The sequence below is a fragment of the Caretta caretta genome, chromosome 21 (genome assembly GCF_965140235.1).
Source record: "Caretta caretta isolate rCarCar2 chromosome 21, rCarCar1.hap1, whole genome shotgun sequence".
NCBI classification, from domain to species: Eukaryota; Metazoa; Chordata; order Testudines; family Cheloniidae; genus Caretta; species Caretta caretta.
Genome location: NC_134226.1, coordinates 9400450 through 9419088, shown reverse-complemented (window position 1 = coordinate 9419088; position 18639 = coordinate 9400450). Strand labels below are relative to the sequence as shown.

At 51.5% G+C, this 18639-nt stretch overlaps 1 protein-coding gene and 1 long non-coding RNA gene across 3 annotated transcripts in view; one reads left to right on the top strand and one right to left on the bottom strand.

The window, feature by feature from the left end:
• The window catches only part of MDFI (MyoD family inhibitor), a 39104-nt gene extending 22217 nt beyond the window's left edge, over nucleotides 1-16887 (top strand). For both annotated transcript variants that reach the window (XM_048826950.2, XM_075121958.1), the window contains exons 3-5: nucleotides 1694-1912; nucleotides 13423-13692; nucleotides 15048-16887. In XM_048826950.2, coding sequence (XP_048682907.2) covers nucleotides 1694-1912; nucleotides 13423-13692; nucleotides 15048-15304 — 746 coding nt within the window. In that variant the 3' untranslated portion in view covers nucleotides 15305-16887. The remainder of the gene's footprint in view (nucleotides 1-1693; nucleotides 1913-13422; nucleotides 13693-15047) is intronic.
• On the bottom strand, nucleotides 6513-9138 carry LOC142069752 (uncharacterized). Its single transcript, XR_012665706.1, has 2 exons — nucleotides 8767-9138; nucleotides 6513-8276 (listed from the first exon to the last, which is right to left on the bottom strand). It is a non-coding gene; the product is annotated as an uncharacterized LOC142069752 (long non-coding RNA).
• Nucleotides 16888-18639: the final 1752 nt, after the last annotated feature.

Genomic DNA, 18639 nt, shown 5'->3' with positions numbered 1-18639 from the left:
CCTGGGCAGATCCTCCTCAGAGCAGTGCCCTGGCAGTGCCCCCTATGGTTCCTGGGCCTTTCTTTCTGGAAGTGCCCAAAGCCCATGCCGGCGAAGGCTCCCACAGCATGGGGCTTTTTATTCACCCTGTGATAGGATGCTGCTGTGAGAAAGCAGTGCTGTCTGCAGGAGTCCCAGGGAGCTTCCACACGGCAGTGCCCTATCCCTGCTGGATAGAACCCCTGGCAGTGTGAGCTTCCCCACAGCAGTGCCCTGAGGGTTGCTAACTAGGGCTCTGGTAGCGTGGGCTTTCTCCCAGCAGTACCCAGGCGAGACTCCAGGAGGGTCTGAGTAAAAATGTCAAATTTTTTTTCCACAAATTATCATGGGGAAAATACGGATGTTTCCAATTTCATACCAGGCCGCTATGGGTATGTCTACCCTGTCTGCAGCAGGGAGCCTCCCAGCCCAGCTCAACAGATTCGGGCTCATGCTACCACACTAACAATAGCTGTGTTGGTGTCGCCTTTGGGGCCGGAGCTCGGGCTCTGGAGCCTGGGGCAGGAAATGGGCTTCAGGGCCGGAGCCATAACTTCCAAGTGCTGTCTGGTGGGTACTTTGAGAGCACCCGTGTGAGCTCTGCAAGGCCAAGGCTGGGAGCTCACTGCTGCGGGCTGCGTATGGGACAGAGCGGTTTTGCTTTTCACAGGGTAGCCAGTCGGACCTCAGACCTCATGACCGTTTCAAATTGCTGCATGTCTCCCAGGAGCAAACTTTCACATAGACACGACATCTTAACATTAGAAAATAAGCCGGGGGGTGGATTTAAACAAAACCAAACGACACACCAGCCTGTTTCTGAGTAAAACACCGGAGACATTTTATATGATTTTTAAATTTGAATTGTGAAAACCTAGTGGGATTTTCAAAATGATGTTTATTGAAGTCTTTTAAATCATGATTTGAGGACTTCAGTATCTCAGTCAGAGGTTATGGGTCTATTCCGGGAGTAGTTGGGTGAGGTTCTGTGGCCTGTGATGTGCAGCAGGTCAGACTAGATGATCATGATGGTCTCTACTGCCCTTAAAGTCTAAGTGTCTTGTTTAATTGTTTGTACAGCGGTAGCGCCTAAGGGCCCCAGCCACAGACCAGGAGCCCATTGTGCTAGGTGCTGTACAAACACAGACCACGATAGTCCCTGCCCCTAGAGACTCAGCACTGGCCTGACTCTGTCCCAGCAAAGTCAAGGGGACTTTTACCATTAACTGCTTGAGGAGCAGAGTCGGACCATGCTGAGAGCTTCTGAAAATGCCACCCAAAACGGCCAGATCCGAACTGGTGTAAATTGATGTAGCTCCCTTGGCTTCAATGGAGCTGTGCCTGTTTACGCTAGCTGAGAATCTGGCCCTAGGCTTCTTAACGTTCTTGTGAATAGTGTGCCCAGACTAGAATCTGGGACGCCTGCTGCCTTCACACTGTTTAAGGGTTGTGAAGGTGGAACGGATGATGGAAGAGGTGCTCATTGTTTCCTGGGACTCCCCACTCAGTCTGTCTGACTCCCTCTGTTGTCTCTGGTCTTATATTGCAATTGTGAGCTCCTTGCGGGCAGGGACTGTCTAGGTTCTGTCTTTGTACCGCACCTAGCAAGGTGGGATCCTGGTCCGTGGTATGCCAGCACATATAATAATAATTAGAACCCTACTGTCTTCCTCAGATCAGGAGGAGATCTCGAGCGCTTCCTCCACGCAGAATCCAGCGGTAGCACCGTCTGCCCTGTGCCACATCCAAGCTCCTCACCCTCAGGCCCCAGCAACGGAGGAGAAGGAGAAACTGCCAGAAGATGACAAGTCGCCGAACCTCCTGGCAAATGGAACACCACCTCCCAAAGGCGAGACCAAATTAGAGTCCATGGTCACTCCCGAAGCCGTGACACGTAAGTCTCTGCTTCTTTCCCATGGGTTCTGCTGGGGCGGGATCGGTGTCGTGGGCTCGGGTCCTTGAAATCACAATGGTCCCTCTCCCCTCACTCATGGGTTCAAAGAAACCCATAAACGATTTGGGGCGGGGACTGTCTTTTCATTTTCGGTATGTACAGCGCCTAGCACGATAGGCCTCGTCCCAGGTTGGGGCTTGTAGGAAATACCGTAATACAGACAAAAATAATGTCAGAGGCTCCTAGCAAGAGTGGGCACTATCCCTGTTCTTCCGTTATACTCCCACTCCCTGATAAAAGGAGGGAGCTGTATTTTTATCCCATACACTAGTATGTGGCACTAGTCCGGGTGGTGAAAGTAGGAGTAGCATCCAGTGAGGGGGTAATTGCTGCTGCTGTTGTCGGTAGTGTTAACCTTACCTGCCAAAGTTATACACAGGGACATGTGGGAAGAAGAATGCGGGACATGCCTTCTAACTCCTGTGAAATGCACCAGACAGGGAGAGCTCCCTGGAGGGACAGAAGGAGGAAATGAGAGCGGTTTCGCTAACATTACAGACTGTCCCTCCTACACCGGCATGTAGGCGAGTTAAGCAACTAGGGGTTGAAGACATGGCAGGACCAACCTGCAGGGATTGAGGGTTTAAGGCTACAGGGCATCTCTCTGACTGCCCCAAACACAGCTAAGGTCACAGTAGGGATGAAGATCTGCAGTTCTCACAGGAGAGATGGGTCATGTCCTTTGAGAGAGATCTGATACCAGCAGCTCTGCAGAGGGACAACACAAGGATCCTCTGCCTGGCACAAAGTGGGGGGTACAGCTCAGCTGGGGTAGCAATGATGAAAGCTGTGGCATAGGCAGGTCGAGAGCGTTTCTAGCACCGTGTGGTCTAAAGCTGGCTCTGTGAAGGGTCAGATGACACAGTGGGAAGATCGCCAGAGTTCTGTCTGTCTGTGGCCCTGCTATCGAACTACAATCGGAGGGTCACTGCAGCTCAGGCAGGCCTACCCACGCTAGCTTTAATCGAGCGAGCGTAGCTATGAATAGCCGTGATGGCCTGGCCACCAGACTGCATCCCTGGCCCTGAGCCTGGATTTAAGGATCTTGCCCTCAGTCTGGCCCTTATGCACACAAGAGTAAATCCCTTTTTGTTGGATAGTTCAGGAGAGTCTGTACTTTTCCAGGGGCAAGAAATGGATTGAGGCTTCCCATTGGAAAGAGGGACGGTGGGGGCTGAGGCTCTCCGTGCGGTTGACAAATTACCTGTAGTGCTGACTAGCGGGTCGGCCGGAGGGCAGCCAGGGAAAGGATAGCGAAGTAGGGTTGATGCTGATGGATGGACAGGATGCAAGTATGTGGAGTGAAGAGATCGCATGCTTCCTGTACGGGAGCTCGGAACTCTTTCGGGCATCTGAGTCACTCGGCAGTCAGGCTGTGCCCTGCACGGGGAGCAGGCTCTCCGCCCTCCTCTCTTTGCCGTGGATTGACCCACCTGTGCGGCCTCCGCATCAGCCCCTTGGTGGCTTACCTGGAAAGACAGCAAGCTCCTTTTGGAGTGGATGAACAACAACAGGGCAGTGGACAGGTAAGCAGGCTGGGGGTGGGAGGGGGGAATCCAGCCTCATGCTTCAGGGCATCATCAGATTGCAGCAGGAGTCAGGAAGAATTTTCCCCGCTAAATACAACATTGGTGAACTGCACTGAGATGAAGTTAAATCTTTCCTCTGACTCTCCAGCCATGCAGCTGGAAGGATGATATTGGACTGGACGGAACAATGATCTTAGGTACTTATCTGGCCCCCGTACCACAATATCTGAGCCCCTCATAATCTTTAACATATTGATCCTCCCAGCACCCATGTGAGTACGGGACTGCTAGTATCCCCATCGCACAGGTGGGGAATTGAGGCTCAGAGGCAATTCCTAAGTGAGTTAGGTGCCTAGCCCACTGAGGTGGCTTTGGAAATCCCATATTAACTGATTTACCCAGGGTCACACAGAGAATCAGTGGCAGAGCAGGGAATTGACCCCTAGATTAGCACCCCGACCCCTGGCCCATTCTTCTTTTCTGATTTAATGGCGGGGTGCGGGGGGGACAAGCAACCATGGAACTGGATTTGTTTGTGTAACTTCTCACCTAGTACCAGGAAACTTGAGCTCTGAGAGTGAGGCTCTCTCTCTGCCTTAAACCTCAATGAAGGGTCATTCAATGTGCCAGCAATGCCCCTCTGCCATTTACATTGGTCAAACTGGACAGTCTCTACGTAAAAGAATAAATGGACACAAATCAGATGTCAAGAATTATAACATTCATAAACCAGTCGGAGAACACTTCAATCTCTCTGGTCACGCAATCACAGACATGAAGGTCGCTATCTTAAAACAAAAAAACTTCAAATCCAGACTCCAGCGAGAAACTGCTGAATTGGAATTCATTTGCAAATTGGATACTATTAATTTAGGCTTAAATAGAGACTGGGAGTGGCTTAGTCATTATGCAAGGTAGCCTTTTTCCTCTTGTTTTTTCCTACCCCTCCCCCCCCAGATGTTCTGGTTTAACTTGGATTTAAACTTGGAGAGTGGTCAGTTTGGATGAGCTATTACCAGCAGGAGAGTGAGTTTGTGTGTGTGGTTTTTGGGAGGGGGGTGAGGGGGTGAGAGAACCTGGATTTGTGCAGGAAATGGCCCAACTTGATTATCATGCACATTGTGTAAAGAGTTGTCACTTTGGATGGGCTATCACCAGCAGGAGAGTGAATTTGTGTGGGGGGGTGGAGGGTGAGAAAACCTGGATTTGTGCTGGAAATGGCCCAACCTGATGATCACTTTAGATAAGCTATTACCAGCAGGACAGTGGGGTGGGAGGAGGTATTGTTTCATATTCTCTGTGTGTATATAAAGTCTGCTGCAGTTTCCACGGTATGCATCCGATGAAGTGAGCTGTAGCTCACAAAAGCTCATGCTCAAATAAATTGGTTAGTCTCTAAGGTGCCACAAGTACTCCTTTTCTTCTTTCAACTCTGGAAGAGGCTGTTGTGTCCCCATCGTTGGAGGTTTTTAAGAATTGGACAAACACCTGTCAGCAGGGACGGTCTGGGTTCACTTGGTCTTGCCTCGGTGCAGGGGGCTGGGCTGGATGCCTTCTCGAGGTCCCGTCCAGCCCTGCATTTCTTTGATGAATTTCTCTCCCAGCTGCTCTTTCCAACAGCCGCACCAACTCTGTCACTCTCCAGTTATGCTGTTTTATGGGGTAGTTACGCCGGCGTGTGTGACAACCAGACAGGGGGGACCTTTAAACAGACACTTCATGTTTACCATGTGGGGATTAAACACAGTGAAACCTGTTCTACCAGAAGCTGCCATTAAAAAGTCATCATTTTCCAGCAGTTACCCCACGCTGCTATCTGAGGCACCCATGAAATTCACTGTGCTTTGAATGGGAAAAGTGGTATCTCAGTAAGGTGGTGAATGTTTTAATGATGATCTCCGCTAATGGCCAATCAAAAATCCCTTGTCTGGAAGGTGTGGGTCTCTCCCTAATGATGAAACAACAATGAGCTGCAAATATCTTCAGGCTTTCAAGACCTGGGTCAAATTTCAAAGAGCTCAGGTCTAATTTCCAAGTGCTCAGGACCCAGAATTGGGGCCAGATTTTTCCAAACAGTTCAGTTCCCTTTTAGGTACCTAAGTAAATAGCCAGAGTTTTCAGAATTGCTCAGCACCCAATGTGCTGAGTTATTGGGAAAGTCTGGCCATAAACATCGCAATGGAAGCGGCTGTGAAAATCTGTGAAAGTTCCTGTGAAAATCTGATCTGTGGTGCAGGGCAAACAGATCTCGGGTGCATCTTGATGCATCTCCCTGTGGATAATACCAGAGGGAGGTGAAATGGTGCGTTGTGAAGTATAGGAATGGTTATAGCATTGGGATCCTGTAATTTATTATCTGAGAGTCAGCACTTATGGGGGAAGGCAGGGGGCTTTGGGAAGGGGGCTTTGGAATTGTTCCATGGTCCTGGTATTATCTCAGTATTGTGAGGGACTCCGAAAAATGACCTTCAGCAAAGTTGGTCGTTGTTCCTAAAACCTGGTCTTAGCAGGAAGAGACACTGCTGTGGTCAAATCCTCAATCCACTCAAAGTTCCTGGTGATGTGACTAGAGCCGAATCTACATAGTGCTAGGAGCTACTAAAGGACTATAGGAATTAAAATCAACGTCCTGGCCTCTTTAGGCCATTAAATATCCAATGACAATGTCCCCAAAATAGGGGCACTGGTCCTGGTTTCCTGGACCATTTCTAACTAGTTAATTGCATTCTAACTCTCTAAATTCTCCTTGAACTTGAAATTGGATACGAGACCCTCCTGGACTCACTTGTCATGCAGTGTTTCACTGTGCTGTTAAACAACTGTTGCATTCCACCCCAGAGGCGGCTGCATGTCGGAGGTAGAATGAAGTCATTCCTCCATCTCCCTTTGAGTGTTTTGGGTTCCTTTGAGTAGAAAACCGCCCTATAATTGTAAGATATTATTACTAACTCTGATGGGAAATTCTGGCCTGGCTTCTCTGCTGCTCCGTGCTTGTTTGAATCAGGGAGTGATTTTGATTTACAAACAATTTAATCTGAGGAATGCAAAGAAACAGAGCAAGCCAAACCATGTACACCAGGCACTTTTGTAAACCCTGCCATTTTCAAAACCATTGAACGATTGAAGCTGTAGAATATTTGTGGGGAGTGGGCATGTCTGAAATTCCTGACCTGTGCTTCTGGCTTTCTCTCTGTGGACTGTGTCAGACTCATGGGCCCCATGGGCCTTTCTTGCATCAGATTGAGCAGGGCTTTTGAAGCCTAGCTTACTAAAATCATACTGGAACACGCACTGCTAGACTCTGTCTACATCAAATGAAGGCGGGGACCTGGTTCCAACTGGGCAATAGAGACTGTTTTCCCCATAACTGGGTGAAAAAGATTAGTGTATTAGAGGAGGGAGAGTAATCTAGTGGATGTGGTGCTTTGCTAGGAACTCAGAAGATGTAGGTTCAATTCCCAGGTCTGGCTTTAAGCTGCAGTCAATTCACTTCCCCTCTCTGTGTTTCTGTTTAGACTGTAAGCTCTTCAGGGCAGGGACTGTCTCTTACTTTGGGTATGTACAGCACCTACCACAATGGGGCCTGGATCTTGGCTGGGGGGGGGTCTCTCTGTGTGCTACCGTGTGTGTACGATAAATAATAGTTTAGTTACAAGTAGGCTAAAAGTTGCAAAAAGATCAGGGGACAATCATTGGTTGTAACTGGATTCCCTGACTCTGGGCTTGAAAGACTTCTGTTGGCCGCAGTGGGCTTTGGACAGGGTTGACCTGAAGATGGGGCCTTTTAGAGGGGCTGGGCCCCAGACATGAGTTAGGGTCGAGCAGGACTGCACCCTCTCTGCCTCTCGAACACTAGTCTCATGACAGTCCTGAAACACACCCACCCGCCCCCTGGGCTATTGTATCTTCTCATCCCTTTAAGGACGGGAGAGATGCCATTCTAACAAATCATGCCTGTGAGCGGTGCGTCTGGGGGAAGAGCTGTGAGCCCGGCCTCCACAGGGAGAGCGTGGTGGGAGAACTGGGGAAATGGTCATGAGCAGGTTTCAGAGTAACAGCCGTGTTAGTCTGTATTCGCAAAAAGAAAAGGAGTACTTGTGGCACCTTAGAGACTAACCAATTTATTTGAGCATGAGCTTTTGTGAGCTACAGCTGAGCAGTTTCACTCCTGCCACAGGAGTTAAGGTCCTGTCAGCGCAAACCCATGTTCTCAGGGGCGGATTTAAACTCCGCTGTTGAAGTTCACTTGGAGCTTAGCCGAGGATATAAATGTATGTCCATGTGTGGCTATTTTATTATTATGCTAGCACTGAGAGACCCCCCTGAGACAGGGGCCCTATTGTATGTAATAGGTGCTGGACAGACACAGTACTAGATAGATCGTCCTTGTTCCAAAGAGCTGACAGTCTAACTAGACAAGGTAGAAAGGAAGTGGTGTTATTCCTAGTCCCTATACAGATGGGGCGGGAGTTAAGGGTCTGCTTATCTGAAGTGCTGAGAATTCCCTCCTTTAAATGACCGATCTAAGATGACACAGGGAGCCTGCGGCAGAAATGGGTATTGAATCCAGCCCAATGCTTTCACCACAAGACCATCCTTCCCCTCAACACAGGCCTTCATTGTGGCAATGGGAGAGCATCTAAAGGTTTCCTGGTTTGGAGAATCAGCTGAAAGTTCAGATCCTGCTCCTCTCTGTTGGTGTGTACGATCAGGCTGGGGATCTCACAAGGACAGGTGCTCACGTGCTCTCTGGCGCTTCTCCTCCTAGCTGGAAACTGAAAGTGAAAATCACCAAGCACCGCAAAGAGAAAAAGTTTGCAGGACGGGAGTCTGATTTAATCCAAGCTCGGTTTGTTCTTTCTTTCGTCCCCTCCCCTTCCTTCCTATCCCCCCTCACCCCTCCTCTATCTATCCCCCTCCTTCTGGATCACTTCGCCCGGTTGTTTTCACCTCCGTTTTCAGTCCCACTTTTCCCAGCATGCTCTGCCATGGAGCTTCTCACACCATCACCCTCCTTTAGGATCTAGTTGCTTAAACTCCCCCCCCCCCCCCCCCGGCCTCGTTCATGCTCTTAAACCAGGCTTAAGCACTAGTGACTGCCTGGGACCCCCCGCACCCGCATTATTCTGTGGGGGACGAACCTGCTTTGCAAGGCCTGCTACTTCCCTGCCAGCCATTTCCCCATTTCTGCTAGCCGGACCAAGTGTAGTGCTCGCAGCCCTGCTAGGATACCCAGGCTAGGAAAACAAGATGCTGTTTTCTTACCTCCATCGATTTTATTTTTGCCTGCGAGTGGCCTGGCATCCCCGCCAATGCGAGACAGAAGCACCTTGTGTTTGGAGGTCTTGCTCAATGCAGTCCCGGCCCTTCTCGTCCCTGCAGTTCAGGCTCCCTGTCCCACTGACGCCCCGAACAGAATGCGGCTACTGTTCCCCAGCTTGGCTCTAGGTGCCTTTGCCCTCAAGCCTTTCTCCTGAATCATCCCTTGTTTACTGACGAAAGAGAGAGAGAGAGAGATTCAAGGTTTGGCACAGACAAGGGCAGGCAGAGTTCTATTTATCTGGTTATGTTGCGGGCTGGTGAGATTGATGTTTAACCCTTCCTGATCTGGATTCCAAATCCTGTCTGTGGTCGATAATCAGGCCGACTAACCAGGCACGGGGGGAAAGGCAGGATTAAACTATTCTCCAGCTCCTCACCCCCACCCCCCCGCAATGCCTTGTTTGGCCACGGCAAAGTACAGCCCTTTGGCCCCAGCTAGGGAGATTCGCAATCCTGCCTTGTTTCTGCAGAATGCGAGGACAAGAGGGAGTCGCCGCTAAAGCAGATGTTTGTTTTCCTCCCCTTTAACGGCCAGCCATAGGTTGTGGATCCCTTTAATTACGGCATTGGTTTGTTTGGAGAGAGATCCATAGCCCAGCTTCCTTTCGGGGCATCGTCTTCTCAAGATCCCTCCTGACTTTCAGCCCCTGGGGTCAGGGTAGGGGGAAGCAAGCTGGGATCCACCCTGGGTTTTCCAATGTGAACACACAACTCCTTCTTGAGGTCAGCAGCCCACTTGTGGCCCTCAGACAGCGGATCAGCCTGGGCTGTGTCTGGGCTAGCCTGGTTTGGGAAATCACCCTGTGCTCTGAGGGTCGTACTCGCATAGATCAGTCCAGAGGAGTTTTTATCCAGGGCGTCATTTAGACCCTCTCTGAGCAGTGGTGGCAGCCCAAGTCCGGCCACGTTACCGCCAGCAGTGGAGCTGAACCGGTGGTGGACAGCGCCTCCACCAAAGGAGTAACTTCATTATTTGGTAGCAGCAGTAGGCTTTTATCCTTTTATATGGACCAGGTTTTCAGAAGAGCTCTGCCTCTTTGGTGATGAGCGCTCTTAAAACCCTGCCTTCCGGGCTCCCTTCTTTCCCGTCCTGTTGGTATGAATATCTTAGATGACCCCGTCACCATAGCAATTGAATGCATTGCAATCTGGATTGCGTTTATCCTCACAGCCCCCTTCTGAGGGGGGGCAGGGCTATCACTGAAGCAGAGACACTAAGTGACTTGCCCAAGGTCACACAGAGCAGGGTCTGAAACCCAGGTCTCCTACGTACCAGGTCAGTGTTCTAACCACTGGGCCATTCTTCCACCAAAGGACTCCACTCGCTCGTCCCTTTATTTTCCATCCCTTCTCCTCCCTCCTCCTCCTGTCCCCCTTGCTCTACTATGTCATCTTCTTCCTCATCTCTCCCTTTCTCCCGCTCCCCCCTTTGTGCTTCCCTTTCCCCCTCCCTGATGCATCAGGCCAGATCAGTGTAGCTAAGCCAACGGGGCTGCACCAGTGACACCAGCTGAGGATCTAGTTTCCAGCAGCCTCACATCTCCCTGTTTGAAGTTGGGGCGGATTGGAGGCCGAGGATTGGCTGGTTAGGCCGAGAAGGGAGAGAGCCTCACAATCTGGAGATGGCCCTTGCTGACAGCCCTCCACAAAGGGTGATAAGGAATAACCAGCATGGATTTGTCAAGTACAAATAATGCCAAACCAAGCTAATTTTCTCCTTTGATGGGGTTACAGGCCAAGTGGATAGGGGGAAGCAGTAGGTCTCACGTGCCACAGTCTCACTTGACATTTTCATAAGCAAACTAGGGAAGTGCAGTCTAGAAGAAATTACTATTATGTGGGTGTGTGAGTGGTTGAAAGACCGTACTCACCGAGTAGTTCTCCATCGTTCGCCCTCAAACTGGGAGGGGTTATCTAATGAAGTCTCATGGGGGTCAGTCCTGGGTCTGGTACTATTCAGTATTTTCATCAATGGCTTGGATAATGGAGTGAAGAGTGCGCTTATAAAATTTGTGGATGGCACCAAGCTGGGACAGGGTTGCCAGCACTTCGGAGCACAGCGTGAGAGTTCAAAATGACCTTAAGTATCAAGGGGTAGCCGTGTTAGTCTGTAGCCACAAAAACAACAAGGAGTCCGGTGGCCCCTTAAAGACTAACAGATTTATTTGGGCATAAGCTTTCATGGGTAAAAAAACCCACTTCTTCAGATGCATGGAGTGAAAATTACAGATGCAGGCATTATATAATGACACATGAAGGGAAAGGAGTTACCTCACAAGTGGAGAAGCAGTGTTGACAGGGTCAATTCGATCAGGGTGGATGTAGTCCACTCCCAGTGATAGATGAGGAAGTGTCAATTCCAGGAGAGACAAAGCTGCTTCTGTAATGAGCCAGCCACTCCCAGTCCCTATTCAACACAATGGTGTTAAATTTGCAAATGAATTTTAGTTCTGCTGTTTCTCTTTGAAGTCTGTTTCTGAAGTTTTTTTGTTCAAGTATAGCTACTTTCAAATCTGTTATCGAATGTCCAGGAAGATTGACGTGTTCTCCTACTGGCTTTTGTATGTTACCGTTCCTGATGTCCGATTTGTGTCCATTTCTTCCTTTACGTAAGGACTGTCTGGTTTGGCCAATGTACATGGCAGAGGGGCATTGCTGGCACATGATGGCATATATCACATTAGTAGACGTGCAGGTGAATGAGCCCCTGATGGTGTGGCTGATGTGGTTGGGTCCTACAATGGTGTCGCTAGAGTAGATATGGGGACAGAGCAGGCAACGAGGTTTGCTAATTACCTTGACGTATTGGAGAATTGGTCTGAAATCAACAAGATGAATAAAGACAAGTGCCAAGTACTTCATTTAGAAAGGAAAAATCCAATGCACAACTACAAAATGGAGCATAACTGGCTAGGGGGTCGTACTGCTGAAAAGGATCTGGGGGTCATAGTGGATTACAAATTGAATGTGAGTCAACAAAGTGATACAGTTGCGAAAAAGGCTAGTATCAGTCTAGGGTGTATTAACAGGCATGTTGTAAGTAAGACACAGGAGGTAATTGTCCTGCTCTGTTGGCACTGTTGAGGCCTTAGCTGGAGTATTGTGTCCAATTCTGGGTGCCAAATGTTAGGAAATATGTGGCTAAATTGGGAGAGAGCCCATCGGACAGCAACACACACGATCAGAGGTTTAGAAAACCTGAAGAAAGCTTAATAAAAGTGGGTGTGTTTAGTTTGAAAAAAGACAAATGAGGGGAAACCGGATAAGTCTTCCAGTATCTTAAGGGCTGTTACAAAGAAGATGGTGATCAATTGTTCTCCATGTCCACTGAAGGTGGGACAAGAAGTAATGGGCTTACTCTCCAGCAAGGGAGGTTAAGGTTAGATATTAGGGAAAACCTTCTAACCCTCAGGGTAGTTAAGCTCTGGACCATGGCCCCAAGGGAGGTTGTGGAATCTGTCACTGGAGGTTTTTAAGAACAGGTTGGATGAACACCTGTCAGGGATGGTCTAGATTTACTTGGTCCTGCCTAAGCGCTGAAGGCTGGATTTGGTGACTTCTCGAGGTCCCTTCCAGCCCTACATTTCTGTGATTCTGTGAAAGGCCTTTAAGCCCAGTAGAAATGGCCTTTCCAGATACCTTCCACGAAGAACAAAAAATGGCGTCAGGGCTCTCCCGTGTCTCCGCAGTTCAAGTAAAATGTTCCCAGATGGTTCCATTAGACCAGGGCTGTTTAAAGTTCTCTTTATAAATCTTCCCCCTAGATGTGCGGAGCCTTAAGCCAGCCTAGCTGGGTTGTACTTTCCACTCAAACATGTCTTTGATTATCTTAGTCTTGTCTACACACAGGCTTAACTGCATTTCGACGGGGGGAAATTTCCCCTGCCCATTCCTCCCCCCCTTTAGAATTTATTTATTTTTCTACCAGCTCCAATTATGAGCTTTGTAAAGAAGTCACCTTATTTATAGTGTTTGCTGTCCATGTTTGCCAAGAGATTGGCAAACCTTGCAGAGGCTGTCAAGCACAAAGCCTTAGATGCTGTATGAGGAACAAAAAAGCCTCCTCTGGCCCAACTGTGAGCACACAGGGTTGGGCTGTAGCTACATGCAGAGTTGCACCCATTTAATTCAAGGTGTGATTTTTAAACCAATTTATTTAAACCCGCACAAACCACTAATATTTGGGTCTGAGTGGTTTATTTCAATGTAGCTTAAACATGTTCCTAATCGATTTAAACTAAATAGAAATAACCCTGGTCCGAGGACAGGGTGAGGGGTGTGGGTCAGAGCCTGAGTCCCGCTGTGACTCAAGTCCAAGTCCTGTCATTTAGCAGCATGGACGCAGCTCAAGCCATAGACCCAAGTCCGAAGGTCTGCGTGGTGCAGTGTAGACGCGTTAGTGTGGATGCTCAAGCCTGGCTTGGAAACACATCCACACACCTGGGTTGAGAGTGCAGCCTACAAACCCCCTCTGTGTCCAGCAGCATCAGTAAGAATCCCCTTTATATGCATTAGAGCCAGGACCGGTCTTTTCTCTGCCACACGGGATTCTCCTCTGAGTGCAGCTTTCTCCAACACACTGCTGTCTCTTGCCTGCAGGCCAGCCCCAGGTCCGAACACCCCTGCGGGGTCTCCAGCCGTCCAGCCCCATGGACTGCACCCCTCTACTGCAGAACGGCGCCAGGTGTGTCCCAGACCTGGGCGGCGCAAACCGAGATGCAGGGAACGGCGTCCTCGGCTCGCTGCCCAACTCTCAGAAGCCTCATCGGAAGCTGCAGTCGCACTATTCCATCAACAGCCAGGGCAGCAAGAAGAGCAAAGGCAGCTCCAAATCTGCCTCCTCGCAGATCCCTGTGGAGGCCCAGCAAGGTACCAGCTGTCCCTGCCCACCCTCCACCCCCAGCTCCCCAAACCTCCATGTCCACTAATGGGAACAAGAGCTACAGTGCTCGAGAGAGAGATGGGAGCCCCCAGGATGAAAGGGGTGACGCCCACAGTTACTGCTTTGTGCCGACTGCCCCATGCTACCGTTCAAGCCAGGGAGCTGTTTGGATCCTGGTCCAATTCCCCCCACATTCTCTCTATTTGCTCTGGGCTGGCCTCCCCCGTCCCTGCCAGGTTCTTTGCCCCACCTCCTCGAGCCTCATGCTGGTCCTGTTAGTTCTGGGATCCCTGCCCCCTAATCTCATGACCCTCACATAGTTTTTGGATCCTCTTCAGTCTCAGTAATGTCCCTCCCAGCCCTCCACTAAGAGATCCCTTCACTAAGGGAGAACTAAGCCTCGCACCTGCCCCATAGATTCCAGGATGCTCTCTCCCCCTCACACTGGCCTTACATCTGCCCCATAGATTCCGGGATGCGCTCTTCCCCCTCACACTGGCCTTACATCTGCCCCATAGATTCCGGGATGCGCTCTTTCCCCTCACACTGGCCTCACACCTGCCCCATAGATTCTGGGACGCACTCTTTTCCATCACACTGGCCTTACAACTGCCCCATAGATTCTGGGACGCACTCTTCCCCCTCACACTGGCCTCACACCTGCCCCATAGATTCTGGGACGCACTCTTCCCCCTCACACTGGCCTCACATCTGCCCCATAGATTCTGGGACGCACTCTTCCCCCTCACGCTGGCCTTACACCTGCCCCATAGATTCTGGGATGCACTCTTCCCCATCCCTGCATCCCCACCCCCATTTTAAATGAAACAGCCCATTCTGGTAACGCTCCGTCCGTTTCTCACGGCTGACTTTTGGGGAGTTTTTTGTTTGCCTTCAGGTTTTGGTCTGCCTACCTCAGGGTTTTATTCTGCTGCCCATCACCGTAGTATCTGGGCACCTTCCACACACAATCATCAGCAATGGCCAAGACCCGAGAGGATTCCATGGAGTCTCTAAGCTCCCTGGGCAGCCCTGCTCAGCCCTCTTGTGCCTTTCGTGGGCCCCACCCCAGCCTGTGCGTCTGCAGAAGCCAAAGGCCCAAATAACCAACCACCCTGAGCCCAGCAGACCCGGGCTCGTCTCAGCTCTCTGCCCTGAGTGTAAGCGATTGTTTGTGGTGGTCTCTGTGGGAGCTGGGGGGGTTAAACCCTAAAACACCTGTTGGGAAAGTTCCCATCCAAGCCCTGGGACGGTGCTGTGCGTGAATAATGGTATCATTCATTTCTCTCCTCTCCCCCCCCTCACCACGCTCCCTCCCTGCCTCTCCCGTCCCCCTTCTCAGATTGCTGCGTCCACTGCATCCTCTCCTGCCTCTTCTGCGAGTTCCTGACCCTCTGCAACATTGTGCTGGACTGCGCCACCTGCGGCTCCTGCAGCTCCGAGGACTCCTGCATCTGCTGCTGCTGCTGCGGCTCCGGGGAGTGCGCCGACTGCGACCTGCCCTGCGACATGGACTGCGGCATCGTGGACGCCTGCTGCGAGTCCGCGGACTGCCTGGAGATCTGCATGGAGTGCTGCGGCCTGTGCTTCTCCTCCTGAAGCGGGGCCGGGGGCAAGGAACCCAGAGCCAAATCCCTCGCCCAGGCATAAACTGGAGGGGGCGGGGGTGGGGCAGGAGTGCCTGGGATTGGGGATCCCTTCCCCCCGCCCCCCCACTCCTTGGGCTCTCATTTTTCTTGACCTGCCCCGCGTCATGTGTTCGGAGGATCCTGCCGGTTTCCTGAGCCAACATTTGAGAGGGAGATGGAAAGGGGAGGAGTCCAGAGACCCCATCAGAGCCGGTACCCTGAGGCTGGAAAGCACCCGGGGATGGGAGTCGCCGCCTTAGAGCCATGGGACAGCGGACGATTCATTGGATACCTGCAGGACCCAAACACACTCTCTCTACCTCCCCCGGTGCTGTCCGGCTCGGTAACCCCAAGCGGTGGCTGCTCCCTGCCGCCTGAGCCAAGAGCAGGAGAGCAAGTCGTACAGAGACCCGTCTCTCCCGTCTGGCAGAGACCCTGAGCTGCCTTGTTGGGCCAAAGATCGGACGTGCACTGAGCCACCGGCTGTCTGAGGAATCGGTGAACGGGGCCCCCCCAACTGGCTGGCTGCTGGAGGGCTGTAGCAGCACGAGTGCCCCGTGGCTGGCAAAGAAAAGTGTCCCAGGTGCACGGGTGCCAGCTGCTTGGCAGCTATCGCAGGCGCACCCAGGCTGCTGGTTCAAAACTACGGCAAGGGCTTGGTGCCCGCTCGCTGGTATTCTAGGCTAGTTTGCAACTCGAAGGAATAGGCTGGTGTCCTCTGGTCAGCAGCTGGGTGTCGTGAGCCCACAGGGGTTTTGCAGCTGGCCTGCCAGCACCCAGAGTACAAAGACAGGACTTTTTCACAGGGTTCCCACAGGCCCGTCTAACCTCATGCCCTGCAGACTCGGGTGACGGGGCCCAAGGCGTGGCACAAAACGCACGCATCGGCCTCATCCTCCCGCCCCAGGCAGGAAGCGGTGATGCTGGGCAGCAAGGCACCGTGAACTTCAGGGGGCCGGCTGGGGTGGGAAGTTGGAGCTCGGACGCCTCCGCCTCCCTTTGCGGTTGGAAGTGGCTTCCCCGCCCCCTTCTCAGTGCTGAGGTAGACAGGCAAGTGCAATGAACACAGCCAGCTGCTCCCTTGTGGCCCCAGCACTTGGGCTCTCACACGCGTGTGTGCAGGGGCACATGCATGCACACACACACACACATACACACTTTTGCACAGAGCCTCTTCCTTAACTGCCCCTGTGATGGTTGACAAAGGATGCCCTGAAGAGCCTTCCCCGCAGAGAAGCTGCGTGTCCGTGCACAAATTGGTGAGGAGAGGAGATTCCAGATTCTCCCTGCTGCGAAACGCCTTCTCTCCTGGCCGCCTAGTTACAGGGGAAGGACAGACCGCTCTGGGTGCAAGCCATGCAGCAGCGGCTGTTGGACACCGCACCTGCCGGGAGGGCCAGTGGCTCCGGCTCTCTCTCCCGCTATGCCGGCCCACCCTGCTTGGGCCTTCAGCTGCAGGGCTGAGAGGAAATGCGCCCTGCAAAGGCTGGGGGGTTGTGCGGTTTTGTCTGTTTGATTTGTTACTGTAAATAAAGATCTTCCTGCATTTCTGACCCCCGACGTCTCCTGTGTCGTGTGCTCAGCCTGGGGCAGCATCGGGGGACCAAGGCCTAGAGCCCGGCAAATGTCCCCTAGGACAACTTTCCCCCCACCGTCCTCAGTGCCATTGAGCAGTGGTTCTGTCCCTGCTTAGGACGGGGTCAGGGATTGAGTGGGGCCCCAGTAGCAGTCTGGAGTGTATCCTCCTTGTTCTCTCTTCAGGGACACGAGGGAGGCTGGACAGAGAAGCCCGCTGGGATTTATTCCTCTGAGTATCATGCTAGGGGTGTTAAGGGAGAGCCCCCAGGGCACAGAACTGCTGGTATTTTGTCCCCCACTTTGAGACAGGGTACTGGGATGGATGTCTGCTTAGATATCTCCTGGGGTTCCTCCCCATGGTTCTATCTAGACACTTGCATGGGTTGTTCCACTGGATCTGCCTTTGTTAGAGTTTGGAAACAGCCACACAGAAAGGTGAACTGGTTTTAAGGAAGTCAGGGAATAAGCCTCTATTTCCAGGCTCTGTACCTGTGCCACTTCACCCACCTCTGGGGCTGGAACGCAACAGCTGCTCTGTGCAATGACGCTGCACGCAGTGTTTTCTGAAGGAGGGGAAGCCACGAACAGCGGCTGCAATTAAAACAGCTGCCAAGGGAACTTGGGGAGGCAGGAGATAACATGATTGCTAACCCTGAGTGTTCAAAAAGCATGAGTCAGTCCCCCAAAATCATGAGATTAGCTTAAAAATCGTGAATTTTCAATTATACATTTTGCGTTTGATTTGTTTGCCTTCTGGGGTTCGAGCCTGTTTTCCAGCTTTTCTCTGCCATCACAAAGGCTAGAACGTTTCTTTTAAAAAATGGGAGCTGAATGTCTCACAAAATCACAGGACTCCAGGATCTGGGGCTTTAAGGAAAACAGCAAATATTGCAAGACTTGCCATGAAATTGCAAGAGTTGGCAACACTGACCAGGACACTGAGGTTAAGACCCTGAATTCTTGAGAAAGGGCCCAGGGGATAAAGAACATGAGCATGCTGGAAGACAGTCCCTCCAGCAGCCCCTAGTACCTTGGTAGGGACATTGGATCATTCAGAGGGGAGAGTTCTCCCTAGTGAATCCCCCACACCACTGCCTGCCTGGATATTCCTTGGAGATCGCTGCATATAGCGAAGTCAAAGCCTAAGGGTGGCCTGGTTTCAAGCTCATCTCAGGGGTGGGGGGAACCAGGCCAAATGGGTCAGTTGGCCAGAGTGACACATGTTGGTTTTGCGCTCTGGGCTGCTTGCCCTCTGGGGATAAAGTTTCAGTGAACTAACTTATTTTTAGTGCTGACCGAATGCAGCACTGAGCCCGAGCCTCACGAAGTGAAAGGCTACAAGTGCACCGAGGGCCTGATCCAAATCCCACTGAAGCTAATGGAAAGACACCCCTTGATTTCGGTGGGCTTTGCGGCAGGCACAGCCCCTGAGTCTAGGCAGAACAGTTCTGCAAGCCTTCTGAGCTGACCCCCAGGCTCGGCCTGGCACCCCGATCCAATCCCATCTCCGGTGTAGCAGACAGAAGCTGGGTACAGTCTGTGGCTGGGCTAGAGAGCCCTCCTCAGCCCCACAGTACAGGGCCGGGGTAGAGCCTAGACGGGGAGAGGTGGGGATGGAACCGAAGAGCCGAAGGCAGTTCTTGCTCCTGGATTCGGTGACCAGATGTCCCATTTTTAAAGGGACAGTCCCGTTTTGGGGACTTTTTCTTATATAGGTGCCTATTACCC